Below are 22570 nucleotides of genomic sequence, written 5' to 3' on the forward strand. Positions count from 1 at the left end.
TCGTATATATAAATTTATAGTCATATATCTGATAATCAGTCATTACAGCTGACTTGAGAGTTTAGAAACAAGACATTGTTAGTTGTACCTGAGCTCTTTGTATGTCCCGGAAGAGATTTACCTTTTCCCGCTTGGCTTCTGAGCTGGGATAACTTGTTCTTGGGCTGGGGGGACAGGAAGGAATCCTTCAGCACGAAACTCTCAATGTTATTGATGCACGTGTAATTCAGCACATGGTTTACCATTTTAAAAAACATAAATACAGGTTAGGATGTCGACATGAAGGTACTGCTGTTTTCCCTTTCTTTTGGCATAAATTCAAATAGACTTCTACAGTTGCTAAACAAATAATACTCTGTTAAAATTAGAACGTGTTTTTCTATCATCAGTATTTTCCATTGTTTATAATTGCACTCACTGCATTTTGGTAAATGTTTCTTGGCAGTAACGCCATCGGTTCATTATAGGATTTTTGGACTGTGTTGGTAGTGATTTCATTTTTAGTTTTTATAGCTCAGGGAATTTTTTTTTCTTGTTATGCTGATGGCTAACTTCCATGAAAATTATTAGCTTTTCCCCCCTGCTTTCCTTCTTGCTACCTAGCAGATCAGTAGGCAGTTGCCTCGTAGGTGGCAGTACCTGCCCTCTTTCTGTCACGATAATTAATTATTGTGTGTGGTTTCCAGGACTGTTGAAGATTTGAAAAACAATGAAAGTCAGTGGAAGGATTCCCCTTTGGCTACCAGGCATCGAGAAATGCTGAAACGTTGCAAGACACAGCTCAAGGTTTGTAAGTGATTCAGTTCTCGACTAAACGCCTTTGTTAACCTGTCGATATGTTTACTTTGGGTTCTAATGTTTAAATACAACTTGCCACTGATGAGTCTCGAAAACGGGGGGCTTGGATCTAAGCGCGCTGTGAGTAAAGCACTAGGTGGGGATCACAATACAGTATAACATTAATGGTAAATTTAAAATTTAGAGTCACTCCAGGGTTAACTTCGGCTGTATTCCTCGGAAGATGGAAAATACTATTTTCATTGGAGAGGCAGGCAAAGGGCTTGTGCTTTGTTCAGGGGTAGTTGTGCATGTACAATTCATGCCCGAGATGGACATGCAGCTCTCAAGTCGCTACTGTCATGCAGAATTCTTGCAAAGATGAATATACTAAGGTCCTTTCTTTTGCAGGTCTGTCCTGATGAGCTCTTCCTAATATAAACTGGCACTTTTTCTGAGCTGGATCACCAAAATGAGTTCATTGCACATTTTCCCACTTTTATACCTCTATTTCTTTCCCATAAAGTTTGCTAAAGGCTCTTCTGTCTCTGCAGCTCTGACTTACGTGCATGTTTTCTTGATACATTGGGGGCTAAGTGCCCTGTTTCCTTCCAATAAGACCATAATTGAAGAAGCCACAATTATATAACTGCCACAATTCAGAGATCTATCGATTAGCCTGCGTAGGCTTGACTTTCCTTCTGTGTTGTCGTGCCCTGGATTATTTTGTGTGTGCTTATTCTGCAGAAACTGGTGAGGTGCAAGGCTTGCGCAGACGCCGGCTTGCTGGATGAAAACTTCCTCAGGAGATGCCTGAATTTCTACGGCATGGTGATTCAGCTGATGCTTCGCATTCTTGACCCTGCCTATCCCAAGTGAGTGTCAGCATTATCTGTGGAAATTAATCATATCAAAGATATTTTGGGTCATGTTGGATTGTTTACTGAATTTAGTAGTTCTAGAATTTCATTTCTTGTTGGGTATCTCTGTTCTTACGTGATTGTTACTGTATTTATGTCAGAGAAACCCGCGGGTGTGTTCAGTACACTACAGTACTGACATGGATTTCTAAAAAGTCAGTGTTGGAACTTCTGTAAAGTGCTCCCACAGGATAATTCCACACGAGAGCTCATGACACTTTCTACTTAACCCTGCTATTTTACTTTCTTGTTTGTCTCTTATTCTACAGCATAAAATTGCCTTTAACTCCTGAAGTTCCGAAGGTGTTTGCAGCGTTGCCAGAGTTTTACGTGGAAGATGTTGCTGAATTTTTATTTTTTATTGTACAGTAAGTTGAGTTATATCTAAAGGGAAATGTTATAGGGGTAAATGCAGTACTAAGTGGTGTGCACATGGCTAGGAAACTACTTTTGCACCCTATTCTGTAGTTATGGTTCAGCTTTTTAAGCACAGCCATAAGATAAGACGATAAGGGGTTTGCTCTTAGGTTCCTGAGGTGCCTCGTAGCAAATTTGCTGTTACGCAAACAAAAAACATGATAGCTTTCCAGATTAAAATTCAGCTTCCTGTAGTGAACAGCTGGCAAAGCCCTTTGGAAGAGTCCAGGTTTTGTAGAACAAGATGGGAAATAGTGATAAAATGACTGAACTTCCCTGTTGCCGCTGAGCGATCTGAACGTACTTGATGTATTTGATAAATCCGTAGACAATACAGGGCTGAGGTTTTTATTTCCTTCCCTCTCTCTTTTCAGATATGCTCCTCAGGTGCTTTATGAGCCCTGTACTCAGGACATAGTGATGTTCCTTGTTGTGATGCTGTGCAACCAGAACTACATCCGAAATCCTTATTTAGTAGCCAAGCTGGTGGAAGTGATGTTCATGACAAATCCAGCTGTTCAGCCGCGGACACAAAAGTTCTTTGAAATGATTGAGAATCATCCTCTGTCCACTAAATTGTTAGTCCCTTCCTTGATGAAGTTTTACACAGGTAAGTGCTTTGTCTGTGTTTCACTGGAGCATCCAGTCTATGAGTATTATAAGACAAAAGGCTGTAACCTTTAAAAAAAAAAACAAACTCAGATCAGTTAGATCTTGGGCCTTGTGAAGATAAGGTTTTGATGCTCAGGAAACAGGAAAATGGTGTTGGATGGAGCCTTGAGAATCTGTGTCCTACAAGCCGCTGTGCACTGACAACTCCACGGTGTAGATTGACATGACAATTTTTTTTTATGGTGTTTACCTTATAGACTTTAAGGTTTTTGTTTTTGTCAGGCAATATTGGGATTTTAAAGCTTCTGACTGGTTTTGCTCGCCCTGTAGGTTCAGTTACTTAAGAAGGGCTTTGCACCCATGAAAACAACTAATTTTGCAGTGTTCCCAGAGTTTTCTTATTAATTTTAAATTCTGGACTGTGGGACAAAGAGCAGAGTGCAGTTGAATAGAACGGCAAGTTGTGGTTTTGAGGGTTTCTCCTCAGAAATGAGGTTGGTTGGAGAAGGAGACAGCAGAATGGGAACTGAATTTCATCCCCCAGAGCCTGCTGCTTGAAGTGCATCACATTGGAGGCAGCAGGGGAGAGACGTACCGTGTTGTTGGTGAATCTGGGTGGGAAGGGCTTTTCATTTCAGCTCTGGGGTCTCTTTTCTTTTTCAGATGTTGAACATACTGGAGCCACTAGTGAATTCTACGACAAATTTACTATCCGCTATCACATCAGCACCATTTTCAAAAGCCTCTGGCAGAACATCGCTCACCATGGTACATTTATGGAAGAGTTCAAGTGAGTAAGAAATTGTGCACGATGCTCCTTACTGTCATGCAAGCTGCTCGGGCAGTGACCTGAGGAGGCCAAGACCTTTGGGAATGGGAATGCTTTCCATTGTATTTTAAATGGCAGCCCCTTCCAGTAGAACTGGAGTGTTTTTTAAACTGAGCTCTGGACACCACGATCAACTTGGCTTGGGGAATGGGATCATTATTCGAAATAGACAGTGCAGAAGGAGTGTTGCTGGGGTTGCAGTCTGGTCTGCACACCCACCTACTCTGCCGTGATATCTGTGTTTCAATGTTTTCAGCTCTGGGAAGCAGTTTGTTCGCTACATCAACATGCTGATAAATGACACAACTTTCTTGCTGGATGAGAGTCTGGAGTCCCTAAAACGTATCCATGAAGTGCAAGAGGAGATGAAGAATAAAGAACAATGGGACCTGCTGCCCAGGGTGAACAGAGCTGTTTTTCAAAGTGCCCTTTACTTATTTTTAATTTTTTAATACAAGACCATTAAAAAAACTTTTTAATAAGCACAGCATCAAAGAGCTGCTCACGAGAAGAGGTTCTCAGTGCTTTTTCTTGCTGCCTGTATGGCCGTGGTCACTCTGGATGACACTCTGCAAAAAACCATCATTCCGCGTAGCTATGTTGTGGCTGTCAAGGGTGTGAAATGGAAGTAGTATAAAGTTTTAAATTACTGTGCATTTCTGTGCACAGTAAGAGAAACGGAGACTTTACCCTTCTTGAAGGAGGTTTTGGAAGATGCTCGCCAGTTGAATTGACTTCTGTTTCTTGAAGCTTTTATTTTGTTAATGCATTGATCCTGGGTAGACTTGATGCAGGCAATTGAAGTCCTTTACCTCAGACCTTAGCCTTATTAAACAATAAGTGTCTGTCTTGACCCACCAGTGTCAGGTATTTCTGTTTTAAGGTTACTGATTTAAAAAAAAAAAAAAGTTTGAAAAGATGATAGTTTTGTTAAACTTTCCTCTGGTTTGCTCTTCTGAAGCCTTTCTTCTTGTTTGTGCCTTCTGGCAAGGTAAAGCCATTCCTGTAGTGACAAAATGAGCTGGTACATCATCTACAGATTGTTCCAGTGTGGAATGTTTATTACTGATGATGGTGCATAAATTAGAGCCTCGCTTGACTTTCAGATCTCAAGCTGGTTTTGAAGTATTGGTATTGGATGGAAAGGAAGCACAACCCAGCTCTGCAGCTGTGAGGAGCAGTGACAGGCTGTGAACAGACTCAATAGCTGTGGAGTCTTGTGATAAAACTTGCATTCACTTTAACGTTTGAGAATTCTGGAAAATTGGGTAGTAAAAGTGAGCTGTACGTAAAATTAAAACATGTATCACATCTGGATTTGAATTGCAGTCTGTTCCTTTGTCTGCCTAGATCCCATTAGCATAACGGCTGTTAAGGTTTTGATGGGTGATGATATTGGAAATTCTATGGACTTGTAACCACTCACTGTTTGTTTTCCAGGATCAGCAGCAGGCTCGGCAGTCGCAGCTGGCTCAGGATGAGCGTGTCTCTCGTTCATATCTTGCCCTGGCAACAGAAACTGTTGATATGTTCCATATCCTTACCAAGCAGGTTCAAAAGCCTTTTCTCAGACCTGTAAGTCCTGCTCAGAATTAGCTTGATTTCTGGCTTCTCTAACGTCTCCACTGTTGAATAATAGCTTGGAAATGTTTGGTAGCTCTTTGTCTCCGTTCTTCTTAACTTTCCCCAACTCAGTGAAATCTAATTGCTGTTGAAGTTATTTGGCGTTAATGAGCATTGCCTGAGTCACTGAGAGCGTGTGATCCTTCCAGACAGAAGCTGTTTGCAGTTTTTATTATTGGAAAGGATGCATAAAGAAAAGATACTTCCCACAAGCCTACAAAATGATGCTATATTAGTTAATAATTCCTGATCTTGCTATATGCAGATCTAGTCATTAGCATCTTTTATTACTGCCTCCATGCTGTGATCTGTGTTTTACTTTGGTCTCAACAGGAACTTGGACCGCGATTGGCTGCTATGTTGAACTTTAATTTACAGCAACTGTGCGGCCCCAAGTGCCGTGACCTGAAAGTCGAAAACCCTGAGAAATACGGGTTTGAACCAAAGAAGCTGTTGGACCAACTGACTGACATTTACCTACAGCTAGACTGTGCTCGCTTTGCTAAAGCAATTGCTGATGATCAGGTGAGCTCCAAAGAGATGGGAGTGGGAAGGGCGAATGCACCATAGACAAACAGGATTTGGCAGAATAATCCAGAAGAGTTTCAGCTTAGAATCGTAGAATAGTTTGGGTAGGAAGGGACCTTTAAAGATCATCCAGAACCAACCCCCTGCCATGGGCAGGGACACCTCCCACTGGATCGGGCTGCCCGAGGCCCATCCAGCCTGGCCTTGAACACAGTTTATCCCCATTGCCCCCAGTCCTATCACCACAAGCCTTTGTGAACAGTCCCTCCCCAGCTTTCTTGTAGCCCCTTCAGGTACTGGAAGGTCGCTATAAGGTCTCCTTGGAGCCTTCTCTTCTCCAGGCTGAACAACCCCAACTCGCTCGGGCTGCCCAACCCTTTCCAACAGCTCCGTATCTTTCTTACGCTGAGGATCCCAGAACTGGACGCAATACCCTGGATGAGGTCTCACAAGAGAGGAGTAGAGGCTGCCTCACAGTTTCTATCACAAAAACTTTCAATGTTTTTTTCTTTCAGCAGCTCATTTCTGTTCACTGTCTGTCTGCTCTTTGTGGATGAGCATGTGTTCAAAGTGCTTTCTGAACCTACAGACACAGACAAACATCTATAGCGCTTCACACACACACAGAAGAAATTTCCTGAGCGTTAGTTGCTCATTAGCTACAGCCTCTTTGTAAATTAGCAGAATTGCTTTGTCCTAACTTGGTAAGTGGGAAAACTGAAGCACACAGAGCTTTGACTCCCTCCCACTTTCCTCATCAAGAACATGTGAAACAGGCAAAGCTGGAACTAAGAGCCTCATTTAACAATCCAAACTTAGTCGGACTAAGTTTCCAAATTTTATTCTTTTAATTCACAGCCATCAAATGGCCGTGTTACAACCTGACAAAACACTACACGTGTGAGACACCTTTGAAGTCATTGCAGTCTTCAGAGCAGAATGTTAAGGCAGATAAATTGTCACTCACCTCTGCTGTAGTGAAGATGTCAGTCTGCTGAATCGCATCTCTCCGTGCCTCTGTCTTATAAGACAAACTCTTCAAAATCTAGAGGAACACAACTTGTCAATAGCTGCTTGAAAGTCTAGTGGAAACTGTTGTACAAGAGTGAAACTATTTGCATGTGAAGTGAAGCAGAGGTAGCAGAGTAACTCATGATCTTTATCCTGTAATTATTTACGTTGTGACAATTGCAAACAAAGCTCACACTTCTGAAACAGACCTTATGTGTCTCTGTGTGTATAATGAGCGTGTAACGTATTTTTTTTATGCTATTCATTATATATAAAAGTGAGAAAGTTATCCATCATTAATTGATGCTACCCAACCACAAAATGCACAGCAATGAGACAGGGATTAAAAAGAAAGAAGCCTGCTGGTGTGGGAACTGGAATAAAGCTTAATTAACAAAGTAGCCCTTCATGGAAGGGGATGGGAGTGGCTAATATCTTGGAAACCGTCAATGCCAGGAAAGAAACACCAAGGAAATGCTCAGTTGGTTAATGCCTGTGGGTATTGGGAGAAAAAAAAAAACCAACAAAACAAGCAAAAAGTTGCTTGATCATGGCAAGGTCTCTAAAGCATTGTGATACAGCTCCTGTTTGCAAATCCTAGCACGTATTAGGAGGAATCCGAAAACATTTATAAAGCCCTGGGCATGTTGCCATCGTTCTGTTCTCTCTGGGTTAGAAAGGAGTTTGGGTGGGCACTGTGTGTCCTAAGTAGTGAATGGTGTCTCTTGGTGCGATATAGAGTAGATGAAAGAAGTAGGGCTTTGTTGAACATTTTAAAATCCTCAAGGAAAACAGAAATCCCTGAGACTTGGCATGTTTTGTTTTGTCTTTCAATTCAACCTTGCATCGCAGGGTAAATAACAATTTTTATTAAAAGGCTTATATCAAAACAGTATTGTGAACTTAAAATGGTGTCTTTAGAACATAAGCAACTTTCAAGAGGCCTTGCCCAATTTCTTTTTTCACGTGAAAGCCGTGCTTGCTCCCGTTGAAACCACAGGACGTGTGCTTGGTCTCCCTGGGTGTCGTAGTCTTGTAGCTGTGCAGTTCTCGCTGCGCTGGCTGGCGAGTTTCCAGCAAGTATGAGCTCCCTCTGAGTTGCCTGACTATTTTTGCACCATCGGGGAGGGAGGGGTCCTTTGTTTTTGTTTGGATTGGGAGAAAGAATCATTTCTTTCCCACCACAAGTAATCAAAACCCTTTTTCATTTTATGCTGCGTTTTCAGCCAGGAACACCGACAAGGAGTGGCAAGACAGATGTTTAGTCTATCAAACAGTTCTAATAGTTCTGTTCAGCCTCTTCGAGTGTCTTGCTTGTTTGGAGTAGGGGATGTTGCCCTTCTTTTTCTGGCCCTAAACAGTTCTCCAGCAGGGATGACTAGTAAAAAAGCCTAAGTTTACCCCAAATTTGGCATTTTGATGCTAGATGAAGTGTTACCTGCATAGTACTGCCTGATGTAATGTTGAGGTTTTGTTTATTCCCTCCTTCTGAAGCTTTAAAAATGCATTAAAAGATCTTCAGAATTTTTATGGCATGTTTTACAGCTCAGCAAAGTTGTCTCTTTATGCTTTGCTTGTAGAGGTCCTACAGTAAAGAGCTCTTTGAGGAGGTTATCTCCAAGATGAGGAAAGCTGGCATCAAGTCGACCATAGCAATAGAGAAGTTCAAACTGCTGGCAGAGAAGGTGGAGGAGATTGTTGCCAAGAATGCCCGTGCGGAAATCGATTACAGTGATGCTCCGGATGAGTTCAGAGGCAAGTTGACTTCTCTAAATACCGACTTGAAGAAGGATTTCTTTTAATATTTTGATTCTGAGTAGGAGTATATATTAATAGAAACTGTTTTGTTTATGAAGCTTTGCATTCTGCTCTATTTCAATTACATAGTTAAGTAAATACGGAGAGCTGGGAGTCTGTTTTTCCCTGGGATGGTGCCATCCAGCCCTCTCCACCTCTTGCTTGCATGTGCTTGAAAACAGTAAGGAAAAAACCCCCGAAATCTGAAAACGGGGTGAAAATAGCTAATGCTTAGTCCCAGTTCAGAAAGGGAAAAGCAATGTAAAGGATGAATTCCACTGCTTATTTTAACCATTTTCTGTAACTCCAGCAATGTACTCAACCGACCTCTGAACACCTCGGTTCCGTACTGTGGTTTTGTGTGCAGATCAAATCTGTAGCTATTGTCTGCAGTGTAATGATGAGACACTTGTGCCCTCAGATCCCCTGATGGACACTCTGATGACTGATCCCGTGAGGCTGCCGTCTGGAACTATTATGGACAGGTCAATCATCCTGAGGCACCTGCTGAACTCCTCCACTGACCCTTTCAATCGCCAGACGCTGACAGAAAATATGCTGGAACCAGGTATCAGTTTAACAGTTGGCAACGGGGCGGCTGGCCGGGGGAAGTGATTTGTGCGCAGTTTGTTCTGTAGAGGGTGGAGGTCTCAGTTATCAGTTCTTCCAGCGTACGCAGATACGTTCGTTCATAGAATCACAGAAGAGTTTGAGTTGGAAGGGACCTTAAAGCCCATCCACCCCCCCTGCCATGGGCAGGGACACCTCCCACTGCATCAGACTTCCCAAGCCCCATCCAACGTGCCCTTGAACATCTCCAGGGATGGGGCAGCCACAGCTTCCCTGGGCAACCTGTTCCAGGGCCTCCCTACCCTCATAGTGAAGAAATTTCTCCTTATGTCCAGTCTAAATCTGCCCCTCTCCAGTTTATCCCCATTGCCCCTCGTCCTATCATCACAAGCCCTTGTGAACAGTCCCTCCCCAGCTTTCCTGCAGCCCCTTTCAGGTACTGGAAGGTCACTCTAAGGTTTCCTTGTAGCCTTCTCTTCTCCAGGCTGAACAACCCCAATTCTCTCAGCCTGTCCTCCTACAGGAGGTGCTCCAGCCCTCGGATCATCTTTGTAGCCTCCTCTGGACTCGTTCCTTCTGTTTTCCCTTTTCCTGGGGGGAAAAAACCCTCCACCCTTGCCTTCCTAACTACTAGGCTAAAAGATATTGTTGTGGTGGGCAATGAGTAATGCCTTTGCCTGTGTGGAAAATATATTGATAGAGAAGGAAATAGTAGTAAATAATCCTGATCATGTTTCTAGAAAAGAAATTGCTAGTGGCTGTGAGGAGCTTTCTTATAGCAGCATTACTAAATAATTGTAATTGTCAAGTTAATCACTTTTTTTTCTCTTCTCTACACTACTAGTGCCAGAACTTAAAGAGCAAATCCAAGCCTGGATGAGAGACAAGCAGAACGCTGACCATTAAAGATTCCCTTGCAGTGCACGCCAACACCAGTGGGAAGAACGGGGCGTGGGCTGTTCTGGTGATAGTGGAGCAGATTCTCTTTGAAAGCTATTGATGGGATTAACACGCCCACTGGCCCTGAGTCGCAGTAGCGACCAGAAGCATGTGGACGAGGAGAAAAGCAGCTTAATTCTTGTACATATATTTAAGTGATAACAATGGTCAATAACGAGGAGGACAAGCTAGGAAGTTGCTTATGTTACACAACTGTCCTTCAGTATGCCACATTTTGGAGTTTTTACAGCTGAATTATTTTAGCAAAGATGAATGGATCAGGGCAGCATCCCTTCAACCTTATTTTTTACAGCCAGATATCCGTTAATTTGATTGTGGTTAGAACCTTGGACATTTTGCTGCTAAAGTAACTTTTCCCCTTTTTCCCTCCCTCCTTCCTCCTCCAACCATCAAACCTGCACTGCTATCTTTTTTTTTTTTTTTGTAATGCAAAAATAAAAAATCCCTGCGAGAATCAAAATCATTCCCCTGCCCTCAAAAGAACATATTCTGTGCGATAACTGTGCCTGCAACAAAGTGTTAATCTTGGGATCATATTTTTATATTGCACATATTTTGTTTTTAATTGGTGTTAGACACAAGGATAACTTCAAAAAAAAAAAAGCAGAGACTTCACATGTGGATATTAATATCCATTCTTTGAAATGTCCCTTTGTGTTGATTTAGATGCTCTGGTATTTTTGAAAAGTCTGGAGACAGAAATATGTTAAAACAGCTGCCACGAATGAGTTGCTTGGGAATACCAGGACTTCAGTGACTTTTAAAGAAATAAAATCCATTCTTTTAATGCTGCAGATCTGATACATATGCTAAATGACAGTTCTGAGCCATTAGAGCTTGTCCGCAGAGAGCAGAGCCTTTTATTCTTGGAGGCTGTGGTTTGGGGCAGGGGTCATTTTTTTATGTTGCGTACCAATTTGTATCCATGGCTTGGCCTTACCAAAGCAGAAAGGGTGCAGGAAATGTAGAATTACATTTTTAAAAAAAAAAAGGAAAAAAAAAATATTCACAAACATTTTTGTATTACTGCCCCCTGCATATGATACTTGAATTTCCTTTTTAAAAAGGATTTGAAACCACAGTGTTTTAAAAATAAGTCTGAAAAAAAGGTTGGTTTTTTTTCTTTTATTTGTTTTTCGCTGTGTCTTCTGTTCAATTCCTGATTCTCTTGAACTACAATAAATGATACACACTCGCACAAATCTTCCCTTTGTGTTTTTAAGTGTATCAGGGCAAGTACAAAACATACAAATGGTTGAGCGGCTTTGTTCAGGTTTGCTGAAAGGGATTTAGGATCTGGAGATAACTTGGTAAGTTATGTGAAAAATTTCTGTGCACACAGATATCAGCGATACTTCCAACTCACGAGTGTTCCCAAGTGGGTGACTCTTGTACCTATTCATAGCTACGTGACAGTTGGTGACAGGCTCCAGGAGGAATTTTGGTTGGGTTATAAATAAACCGGTGCTGACCTTTCAGATGTGCAAGTAATTCTCAATTAAAATGTGAAGATGTAGTGGATTTTTTGTTGCAGGTGATTTTTTTTTTGGTGGGGTTCCCACCCTCCCCCAGGGTGCATGTTTGTTTTCCTGTTGGGTGGGAGGACAATTCCGGACTTCGTGTCTGCATGGATTGGTGGAACAGAGAAGCATGTTTAGCTGGGTTTAATTCCTTAACCTTCACTCCTTCCACAAATTCCAAGCCCCCTCTTCTTCCAACTTCAAAAGGCACAGATCCCAGGACCCTTTTAGGGACCCCAGCACCCTTTTAGGGACCACTCTAGGGCCTCCCAGGACCCCTCTAAGATGCCTTGAACTCCTTTATGGGCCCAGGACCCCTCTAGGGCCCCCGAGTCTGCTGTGCTTTTATCTGCAAGCTGTCATTCAGCATCCAAATCCATCGTGGTTTCTGAGCATGTTACAAATGTATGTGGTGATCTACAACAGTCTGTTTTCTTGTGTAGTAAAGAGGTCATGAGTAGACACACCAGCACCTTTTCTGAATATGGATGCTGTGGAAATAATGAGCAGAAAGAATCCATCCTTAAATGAAAAAAAAAAAAAATCTGGTTGTTTTAATTGTCTCCTGCACAGACATGAGGTCTGCTGTTCTCTACTAGTTCTTGATAATTCACGTTTGGAGGGCTGTAACTTGTGTCAGAGAGCTGTAAATTCGAATGTTGTACCAAAAAAAAATCTCTGTGGAGTTTACTCTTTTTTAATGCTAGTATAAAATGAAAATATGAGTTTTTTCTTTATTCCATTGTAGCAACTGAAAGGCTTGTTTGAACAAATTCACAATGTTTCTCTTGATCTTGTCTGATTGGGGGGGAATAGGTATTTACATTTGGTATAGGATTTATTAACCGAGACAACGCCCTTCAGAATCAGAAGTTACATTTGTTCTGCCATTATATCAGACTTTGACCTGAGGAATATAAATAGCAAAGTGCACGCTGAACTGGTTTTCTAATTATAGCACACGTTTATCACTGGAAAATGTATCAGTGCAGGTATCACAGAGACACAAAGGCTACCCTTAAGTGGCTAAAACAATTTTATCTGGAGAGCTGGTATCAAGCATTTCAAAGGTGTGAATTTAGACAAATGCTCTCCCCTATTCAGGGGCTGAATAATGAAATGTGCTTTAATTCAAGCAACTGCACGTACTGTTGTGTTGCTGCCTTCTGGGTACAGAAGTAAAACAAACCCCTCTCTCTCACTGGATAGTGGACATCTGAAGGACTGAAAAGGAAAGCTGAACTTAATATTGGATTAAGATTAAATCCCCCCCAAAAGCATATCAGCTGTGTAACAAGTGTTCAATTCATTTAATACCAAGTGCAGGGTTTTTGTTCCCCCCCCATTTACCTTTTTCAGTCTAACTGTAATCTTATTGCAATACAGAGACTTCATCTTAATAGACAACATGGGAACTAACAATTGATCAAATTATCTTTGATAGACGTATGTGTCTGCAGCACTGGAACAGCTGAATAGCTTTGAGCTGCAAATTACTCATCCCCGCAATGGCTCGCTCACAGAAATGCTGCAAAATGTGCTTTTCTTGGAAAATCTGAAATTACTAAGTTCTGTTGCTGGTCTTTCCTCGCCCTCTAGTTCTGCGACTAGAGAAATTGCTGGGGCAAGTTCTGCTAGTGAGAGCTGTGCAATTCGGTAAAATTGATTCTATTATATCACAATTTACGCTTATGTAATCACACAATTTACATCTCTGACAACTCTTCCCTGCTGGCAGCAAGGACAACCTAAGCTGTTAATAGCAGGATGGCAGCTCTGCTTTAGCCAGCAACAGATTGGCTCCAACAACCCCCAGGAGCACCGGGGTCTTCCTTTTCCTTACTGCTTCCCTTAAACCTGCCCTCTTTCCTGTATTGGAACAGGCACATCTCAGTGATTTGAGTCAACATTTCTACTAGTAAATGCAATAAACTTTTCACACTACAACTTGCTCTCATTTTTCTGGTATAATAATGCTCAAGAAAACTTCTTTTGTACTGGAGAACTTTCATGTGAATGTTTTCTTGAAAAGCAATGTGTAAATTCTAGTTTTAAATACACATGTGCTTGTAGGGAATTGGATCTGTTTCTTCTCTTTTGCAGGTTTATATGGTATCAGTCAGAAATGTATAAAAGGAGTAAGAATGGATCCTTTCCTTTAAGGAAATGGACACATTCAGAGGTAGAACACTGCAGTACAATTCCACTTAAGTAAATCTTAAAAAAAACTTAGTAAGTTATTTCTATGTTACTCAAGGACACCTGATGTTCAAAACTGATATTGAGAAGTCTAGTCTAATTAAACGGAGATAAAATGTGTTCTGTAATTAAAAAGGCATCACAACCAGCTAGATGAAGACTGCCTTCCTCCAGCACCACCTTTCAACTCCATACTTGGTTATTTCAAGAGGAATTTTCCTCTTCTCCTTTTGCAATGAGTGACCTCCCAGATACCAAACAGCATGTGTCATGCACCCTCGACCATTTTCTTTCTCAGCTTGTAACGAGACTTTCTCTGAACGTTTCTAGCAGATTTTTCGAGCATCCTTAAGCAACCAACCACATTATCACACCGAAACTATTCTCCGCGAGTACTCTCCAAACTTGGACACAAGAGAACGATGTAGGAACCACTGTTCCTAAGCAACGCTACACAAACTCTGCTGAAGTAGAATTAATCACACTGTCTGTTGCCAGGGAGGGTTACAGCACACATCCTGTATTCTAACAGTTTGGGGGGGTGGGGTTGAAAAATCTTCTGGTTTTGGGGTTTATTTTGTGGTTGTGAATTTTAGTGGGGAGTTTTTTCGGAGAAATTTTAACCCAACTAATTCTGCATGGCCCTCAACAGACGTTAGCACGGTGACACCAACCACACTAAAACAGCCACTCAGTCGTATGTCCCGTCAATAGGAGCTCTTCTAAAGTTCAAAAAATATGTTCTCAACAGCTTGTATCTGATTTGTGTGTGATGGCACGTACATGGAAAATACATATTTAAGGTGTTTAATGTAATGTTTTCCTTAAAATGCTTGTAAACTTAAGCACAAGCCTATTTAATAGAATTATGGCTTCATTTGGTTGGAAAAAGACCTTTGAGATCATCGAGTCCAACTGTACCTGTGCACTATTGAATCATATCCCTGAGCACCTTGTCCACTCATCTTTTAAACACCTCAAGGATGGTAACTCAACCCCTTCCCTGGGCAGCTGTGCCAGTGCCTTCACCTCCTCAGTGAAGAAACTTTTCCTAATATCCAGTCTGGGCCCCCCTGGCACAACTTGAGGCCATTCCCTCTCCTTCTATCCCTTGGAACTTGGGAGAAGAGACCAGCACCAACCTCTCTACAACCTCCTTCCAGGCTGCTGTAGGCAGGGATGAGGTCTCCCCTCAGCCTCCTTTTCTCCAGGCTAAACAACCCTCAGCCATCTCTCCTAAGACTTGTTCTCCAGATCCTTCCCCAGCTCCATTCCCTTCTCTGGACAAGCTCCAGGCCCTCAATGTCCTTCTTGGAGTGAAGGACACAAAACTCAACCCAGGATTCAAGGTGCAGCCTCATCAACGCTGAGTCTGGGGGGACAATCCCTTCCCTGCACCTGCTGGCCACCCCATGGCCAGCAGACCTCATTGCTCTCTCCAACTCCCTGAAAGGAGGTTGTGGAGAGGAGGGAGCTGGGCTCTTCTCCCAAGTGACAGGGGACAGGACGAGAGGGAATGGCCTCAAGCTCCGACAGGGGAGGTTTAGGCTGGACATTAGGAAAAAATTCTTCACAGAAAGGGTCATTGGGCACTGGAACAGGCTGCCCAGGGAGGGGGTTTAGTCACCTTCCCTGGAGGGGTTTAAGGGATGGGTGGACGAGGTGCTAAGGGGCATGGTTTAGTGTTTGATAGGAATGGTTGGACTCGATGATCCGGTGGGTCTCTTCCAGCCTGGTGATTCTATGATTCTATGGCTGCTGCAAGCCAGGATGCCGCCTTAGCCACCTGGGTCACTGCTGGCTTACGTTCCGCTGCTGTTTACGGGCTTTCCAGCTACTCTTTGCCAAGCCTGGAGCATTAATAACACTAGAAATAATCACAGTGCAAATAGGAGTAACTTTCCAACCAAAGTTATTGTCACAGAAATAGTTTTTTCTATGAGAATATGGGTGAAATGATTGGAAGCACAGGAGTTCATTCACCACCATGGCCTGAAAATACATTATTGTGTTAAAATACGTAGAGGGAAGTAAAAAAATCATAGAATTGTGGAACGGTTTGGGTTGGAAGGGACCTCAAAACCTTCACTTTACCAGGAATAAGAAGTTATATGAGATCATGGAGTGGTTTGGGCTGGGAGGGACCCCAAAGCCCACCCCGCCTGGCCTTGGCCACCTCCAGGGATGGGGAAACTCCTTCTCCTTGAGCTGCCGTCGTCTGGCGCCTCAAATCCTACCGGAAGCCATTGAAGTTGGCGCATTCGCTGCTCCACACTCCGTTTTTCCTCAGGCAGGCTCCGCAGCCCCCTGCTCCCCCCAGCCCCGTGCATTTAAACGCTGTTTTTAGCCCCAAACCCTCGCTCTCTCTTCACGGCTTCGCCGCCTGAGGGAGTGCGGACGCACACAGCGCGGGGGGCGGTGATGCGGCCGGGCGCGGTGCCTCCCCGCGTCCTGATTGGCTACGGATGAAGACGAGCCGCTTTCCCCGAGGCTCGGCGGAGGGATTCGCTCCGCGCGGCCGCGGCACGCGCACGGGCCGAGCAGCGATCGCTGCGCGGCTGCGATTGGCTGAGCCCGGGGCGGGAGGCGGGGCCTCGGCGGCTCCGCGCCGCGTGATTGGTGGGGCGCAAACGGAGGGGCGGGAACTCGCCGGCTTCGAAGCACGTGATTGGCGGAGGGCGACGCGCCGCGCGGCGATTGGCTGAGGCCCCGCCCTTCTCCACCCCGCCCCTTCCCAGCTCCCGCGGGGGCGCGTTGGGCCGCGAAGCCTCGCGGTTCTGTCCTGCGGGGCGCGATTACCCCGAGTCTCGGCGTGGAGATTGCCTCAGCGGCAGCAGCGGGAACAAGCATTCCCGAGATGTGATTGCTGTGTCGGGCTGTGATTGGCACGGCTCCTGGGCTCGGAGCCACGCGATTGGCTGAGCCTAGGCGGGTGGGTGGGGGGGAAAGGGGGCGCTCCCCGGGCTCGGGGCCACGTGATTGGCTGAGCCGAGGCGGGGGGCGTGGCGACGCGCGGGCTCTGAGCCACGCGATTGGTGGAGCGCGGGGAGGCGCGCGGCGATTGGCTGAGCCGAGCCGGGGGGGCGGGCCCACGCGTGCCCTGCTGGAGCCATCACGGCGGCTCCGCGCCGCCCCATTGGCTGAGCCGAGGCCGGGGGGCGGGCTCTCGCTGGTTTCTCGCCCTGCGATTGGCCGAGCCGAGGCGATGGGTGGTGACCAAACGCGGCGATTGGTCGAGGCGAGGCGAGGGGGCGTGGCCGCGCACGGCGATTGGCCGGGCCGGGGCGGGTTGGGGCGCGGCGGCGCGCGGCCCCGGCAGTGCGGGAGCGGCGCCCTGCGGAGCGCGTCGCGGCGCTCGCTCCTCCCGGCGCGGCCTTTCTCTCGTCATCCCTCCTCCCTCCCTTTTTTCCACCCCCGTCTCTTCCCCGGGGTGGGGGGTCTCCTCCTCGGCGCCGCGGGATGGCGGCGGCCGCGCTCTTCGCTCCCCTTTTCACCGCCCGCTGCTGAGAGGCGCAGGTGAGGGGGTTGGGGGGGGGGGGTGGTTGGTTCCCTCGATGGGCGCGGGGAGGGGGGGGAATCGGGATGGAGAGCGGGTGTTGGCAGCCCTGGAGCTGCCAGGGACAGGGTTTGGTGTCCGGTTTGGCTTCTCGCGACGTCTCCTTCCCCTTTCCCCCCGCCCCAGCGCGGCGGCTGCTTCCCCTCCTCCTCCTTCTCCTCCTCCCCGGGGGGTATCGAAGCGTTTCGTGGTGATTTTGCCTCCGCCGGTGGTTGCTGCGTTGGGAGAGGGATGCGGCCCCTCGAGCAAGCGAGGGAGGCGAAAGGATTGTGGGGTTTGTGGGTGGTTTTTGTGGATCCGTCCCTGGATTGGGCACAGTCCCTCAGGCAGCCATGTTGGGAGGATGATCTGACAATCTGAGCTGGGCAGGGGCACGGGCCCTCACCTCGCCACAAACAGAGGGACAATTCCCATCTATCCTCCTAAGTGTGAAATACCCAATCTGGAAGGATATTTCTCTCCGCTTCCAGCTCCTCCTTAGCCCAGTTCTTTTTGTTATTGCACCATCCGGTGCCTGGGTGTGTTGGTAAATAGCCGTGGCGTTATATGATCAGGTTTTTCATTGCATTGCTAAGATCTGCGCCGCTGTTTTGTCTCCCATCCTCACGTAGTGCAGAGATCAGGCTGGGATCGTGGGCAGAACGGGGTGCTGAGCTGCAACTGGAGACCTAGAAGTCACCAGAAGCAGGAGGTGAATTTTTATCTGTCCTCTGGAGTGTGAAATACCAGATTATGATATGTATTTCTATTAAATTCCATTTACTCCTTAGCTCAGTTCCTTTTGTTATTGCACCATCCAGTACCTGGGTGTGTTGGTAAATAGCCGTACCTTTATATGATCAGATTTTTCACTGCATTGCTAGGATTTGCACCACTGTTTTGTCTGTCATCTTCATTTAGCGCAGAGATCAGGCGGGGTGACAGGCAGGGGTCACGGACAGAACGGGGTGTTGAGTTCTGGCTGGAGACCTAGAGCTCACCAGAAATCGAGATTAAATTCCTGTCTCTCTTCTAGAGTGTGAAATACTAAATCTTGAGGTATATTTCTCTCCACTTCCAGCTCCTCCTTAGCCCAGTTCTTATTGTTGTTGCACCATCCAGAGCCTGGGTGTGTTGGTAAAACGCTGTGGGTGTGTTGGTAAATAGACATACCTTTATATGACTGGATTTTCATTGCATCGCCAGCATGTGCTCCGCTGTTTTCTCTGGCGTCTTCACTTAGCACAGAGATCAGGTAGAGTGAAAAACTTGAGTCATGGGCAGAACGGGGTGCTGAGTTGCAACTGGAGACCTACAAGTCACCAGAAGCAGGTGATGAACTCCTGACTTTCCTCTGGAGTGTGAAATACCGAATCTTGAAGTATGTTTCTCTCTGCTTCCAGCTCCTCCTTAGCCCAGTTCTTTTTGTTATTGCACCATCCTGTGCCTGGATGTGCTGGTAAATAGCCATACCTTTATATGATCAGATTTTTCACTGCATTGCCATGATTTCTGCCATTGTGTTGTCTCCCATCTTTGCATGGTGCAGAGATCAGGCAGGGTGAAAGGCTGGGGTCACAGGCAGAATGGGATGCTGAGTTGTAGTTGGAGACCTAGGAGTCAGCAGAAGCAGGTGATGAATTCCTGTCTTGGCTCTGGAGTGTGAAATATTGAATCTTGAAGAATATTTCTACTTCCCGCTCCTTCTTAGCCCATTTGTTTTTTATTGCACCATCCAGTACCTGGGTTTGTTGATAAATAGCCATACCTTTATATGACCTGATTTTTCATTGCATTGCCAAATGCACACCTCTGTTTTGTCTGGAATCTTCACTTAGCACAGAGATCAGGTCTGGGGTCGCAGGCAGAATGGGGTGCTGAGCTGCAATTGGAGACCTAGAATTCCCGTCTTGCCTCTGGAATGTGAAATACCAGATTTATTTTGCTCCACTTCCAGCTCCTCCTTACCCCAGTTCTTTTTGTTATTGCACCATCCAGTACCTGGGTGTGTTGATAAATAGCCATGGGTGTGTTGGTCAATAGCTGTACCTTTATATGACTGGATTTTCACTGCATTGCCAAGTTGTGCACCACGTTTGCCTGGCATCTTCATTTAGTGCAGAGATTGCAGTTAGTAGTGCGTGAGTTCAGCTGATGCATCAGACTCATCACTACCTGATCCTTGGTGAAAGACCTAAAATCGGATTTGCTGTGGTCTTCTTTTTCACAGACCCCTGCTGCTCTGAACAGCTGTTTGTGAACTTTCCGGATACTGATCTCTGTCCTTGCTTATTTTCTTTCTTTAAGAGATGTTGTATGGTTAAGTTACAGGCAATTTTTTTTGTTTGAAAATACATTCTCTGATAGGGATAACAATGCAAATATGACACAGTAGCTGGCTGTGTTAAACAGAAATGGTGCTTCTTCAGTTGTGGTGTGTAGTGATATTTGTTTTTTTTTTAATTGCAGAAATACGGATTCTGAGTGCTGTAACCATTTTGAGCTTGTTGCTATTTCTTGAAATAAAGTTATAAGGAGAGTAGGGATTTAGAGTCAAATTATTATTTATTTACTTGGATAAGTTTGCAATGTGTTTTGTATTTTGACATTGCATAAATACTGGCTCGCCAGAACTTTCAAATACATCCAAGGATCTGAGTCTTAATGAAAGGCTTGGTTTTTTAAACATTTGTGTGAAAGTCCAGCTCCGCTTCCAAGTGCTTTTAGACCACGAATGGTTATTGACCAACATCACTGGGTTTGTCAGCTTGAATAACAGAAAAAAGGCAAGATATTTTGGTGATTTGTTTAATGACATACTTCTAGTATTAAACCTCAGTGTGTGATTTACGGGGTGGATGGTGGATATCTTTTAATAATAATTTAAAATAAGCCTAAAAGCAATATGTAGGATTTACTTTTGTGTTGGTGGTGCTCACCAAGCCACTCAAATGTTATCTGCCACCTGTTTCAGGCCAGTGGTCATAGAATCAGAGGCTGATCATGTGAGAGGCTCAGGCACACAGTTCCCTTCTTTACTTGGTTCCTGATTGGATTCAGACAGACTGAACGTTAGCAGATACACAGTTAGGCTTTTTCCAAGACGTTAGGGGAATGATTCATTCTAGCATGGATGGCAGCCTTCTGAGCATATAATGAAGATTTTTTTTTTAAAAAAAAGCAGCTTCCTTTTATGAAGGTTGTTCTTCTAAATCTGTACCACAGACTGGATTGCACATTTTTTTTTTCTCTGTTGCAAGTTAATCTCCTATTTCTACTCTGTAGACAGAGTTTTGTAGTAGTAAGTGATACTACTGGGAAATGTGGACTGAAAAAACAGTTGCTATCTTTTATCTGTGATACTGTGGTATTAGTTTCATTTTGCCTTATTTTATCAGTAGCATGATGAGGGCGATACTGCCTTTATAAAATGTTACAGCCAGATAAGGTTGCTGGGAAGTGGGGAGAAAAAAATCCTCAAAACCACAACAACTTAAATTTCTGGAAATCTTTGAAAGATATATTGGTTTTGTTTAATTTTCTTCTTTATTAAAAATCTCCAATTACTGAGATGGTGCTCAAAACATCTGAAATCCACGTGCAGCTACAAGTAGGCATTTTACTTCAGCTATGAGAAATAACAGAGATGAGAATGGATGAGACTTAAAACCACACCATGTTTACTTTTATATGAATGCAGAAGTAAGGGCTGGGAAAACTTGCTAATTCTTGAAGTCTAGCATTTTAATTTTTATGCTGCTGTAGGTGATTTTGTGACCTGTTTTGTAAGAATTTCTTCACGGCTATGTCTGAAACAAGGATATAATTTAGCTAGGGCAGATGGAGTCTCAGATGTGCTTTTCATGCTTTGTTGTTGCAAATACAGTATTCAGAAGTACTCATTTTTTGGTTTTTTTTTTCAAGTAGATTCCTTCACTCCATCTTCCGTTTGCCAATTTCCTAGATGTATTAGTTAGCTGTTGAAATTCATGGAATACTTTGAAAGGTATGAAAACATCAGAAATCAGTATGCTGTGAAAACATCAGTCTTTGCATGTGGGACTCTTCAATAAGAAGGGGAAATAAACTCACTATGTTTCGTAAATAATAATGTAACAACACATTGGTTTTTTGTTTTCTTAGAAAAGTAATCCCCTTCATTAATGGCCTGGCCTTTATTCGTTGCTCCTCTTGGAAAGTTGAGAGAGTTGTAGTTTTCACATTAACATGGATAGGTGGGGGAAAAGAAAGATGAGAACAGAGATGAGAACTGTGTCAGGTGGAGTTTCTGTGATGTGCTACACCCTATGAAAATTCCACCTACTCATCCCTTCCTGCAGCCTGACAGAGTAAGCTATGATACTATGAACTTGATTATAAAAGACTTTGCACTTGATGGGTTCTTAAATTGTACTTCGTAAACAAAGACTTAGTGGCCATATACAGTCACATTCCTGTTTTCTAGCGCCCATATTCAGGATCAGTTAAATAATACTACTGGGATGTATCAGGATTAGTCTTGTCATTTAGCTTTCGTGTGAGGGCACAGGTACTTTGGCAAGGGTCACGTTAAGAAGGGAGAGCAAAAATTCCACATGGCAGATACTCGGGGAGAAGGTTATAATGAGCTACATGTTCTGCTATGCAAAAAACCGAACACCTCTGAGCAAGAGTGAATAAAGCTGTAAAACAACCCAGAATCTCCTCTAAACTTTGAAGATTGTGCCAATTCATTCCCATTACATCTTTGCTGTATTTAAGTTTTTAGTGAAACTTGTTTAAATTCTGTACTAACCCAGAGCTGACTGTGTGTCTGTCTCATGAATCGTTTTTCTACCACTTTGCTGTGTCACTGACATGGAAATTCACTTGGCTTGTTCCGAAAGACAGTCCTCTTCTAGTCTGATGAGGTACCTCTTAAAGTAAGAAATGCTTTAAATTACTTCTGCGACTAGGAGGAGTAATTTAGTTTCTGCCTTTGCCATGTGATGACATTAATGAAGTAATGCGGTTTTATTAAAAACAACTTCCACTGTGGGAAGATGTGTCATAACTCGAATTAAGCATGAATAAGTATTTTTACCAGCTGTAGAACTTATTTAAAGCTGAGACGTTCCTGCTTTCGATCTGCTAGGAGGTTTTGTAGTTTTGTGGCCCTGTGATTACAACCCTGAAATGAGCTCTTAATTGAATATGTGGTGTATAGATAACCATAAAAGAAGATCTCAAGGTTCCTGGGCCATACATGGTGTCTTGTGCAGGTTAGAGTTCT

The 22570-nt window shown here is 44.2% G+C and overlaps 2 protein-coding genes across 16 annotated transcripts in view; both read left to right on the forward strand.

Moving 5' to 3' along the window:
* The window catches only part of UBE4B (ubiquitination factor E4B), a 37139-nt gene extending 25572 nt beyond the window's left edge, over nucleotides 1-11567 (forward strand). The window contains exons 19-29 of one of the 2 annotated variants that reach the window (XM_069874673.1): nucleotides 687-786; nucleotides 1525-1652; nucleotides 1967-2065; nucleotides 2489-2724; nucleotides 3390-3516; nucleotides 3812-3956; nucleotides 4996-5130; nucleotides 5512-5703; nucleotides 8298-8472; nucleotides 8936-9082; nucleotides 9929-11567. In XM_069874673.1, coding sequence (XP_069730774.1) covers nucleotides 687-786; nucleotides 1525-1652; nucleotides 1967-2065; nucleotides 2489-2724; nucleotides 3390-3516; nucleotides 3812-3956; nucleotides 4996-5130; nucleotides 5512-5703; nucleotides 8298-8472; nucleotides 8936-9082; nucleotides 9929-9990 — 1546 coding nt within the window. In that variant the 3' untranslated portion in view covers nucleotides 9991-11567. The remainder of the gene's footprint in view (nucleotides 1-686; nucleotides 787-1524; nucleotides 1653-1966; nucleotides 2066-2488; nucleotides 2725-3389; nucleotides 3517-3811; nucleotides 3957-4995; nucleotides 5131-5511; nucleotides 5704-8297; nucleotides 8473-8935; nucleotides 9083-9928) is intronic. The other variant, XM_069874674.1, reaches the window with a different exon arrangement.
* A 5525-nt stretch (nucleotides 11568-17092) lies between these two features.
* The window catches only part of KIF1B (kinesin family member 1B), an 85006-nt gene continuing 79528 nt past the window's right edge, over nucleotides 17093-22570 (forward strand). For all 14 annotated transcript variants that reach the window (XM_069874650.1, XM_069874652.1, XM_069874655.1 and 11 more), the window contains exon 1: nucleotides 17093-17279. The gene's annotated coding sequence lies outside the window, so the exon portion shown is untranslated. The remainder of the gene's footprint in view (nucleotides 17280-22570) is intronic.

The sequence above is a fragment of the Phaenicophaeus curvirostris genome, chromosome 22, assembly GCF_032191515.1.
Source record: "Phaenicophaeus curvirostris isolate KB17595 chromosome 22, BPBGC_Pcur_1.0, whole genome shotgun sequence".
Taxonomy (NCBI): domain Eukaryota; kingdom Metazoa; phylum Chordata; class Aves; order Cuculiformes; family Cuculidae; genus Phaenicophaeus; species Phaenicophaeus curvirostris.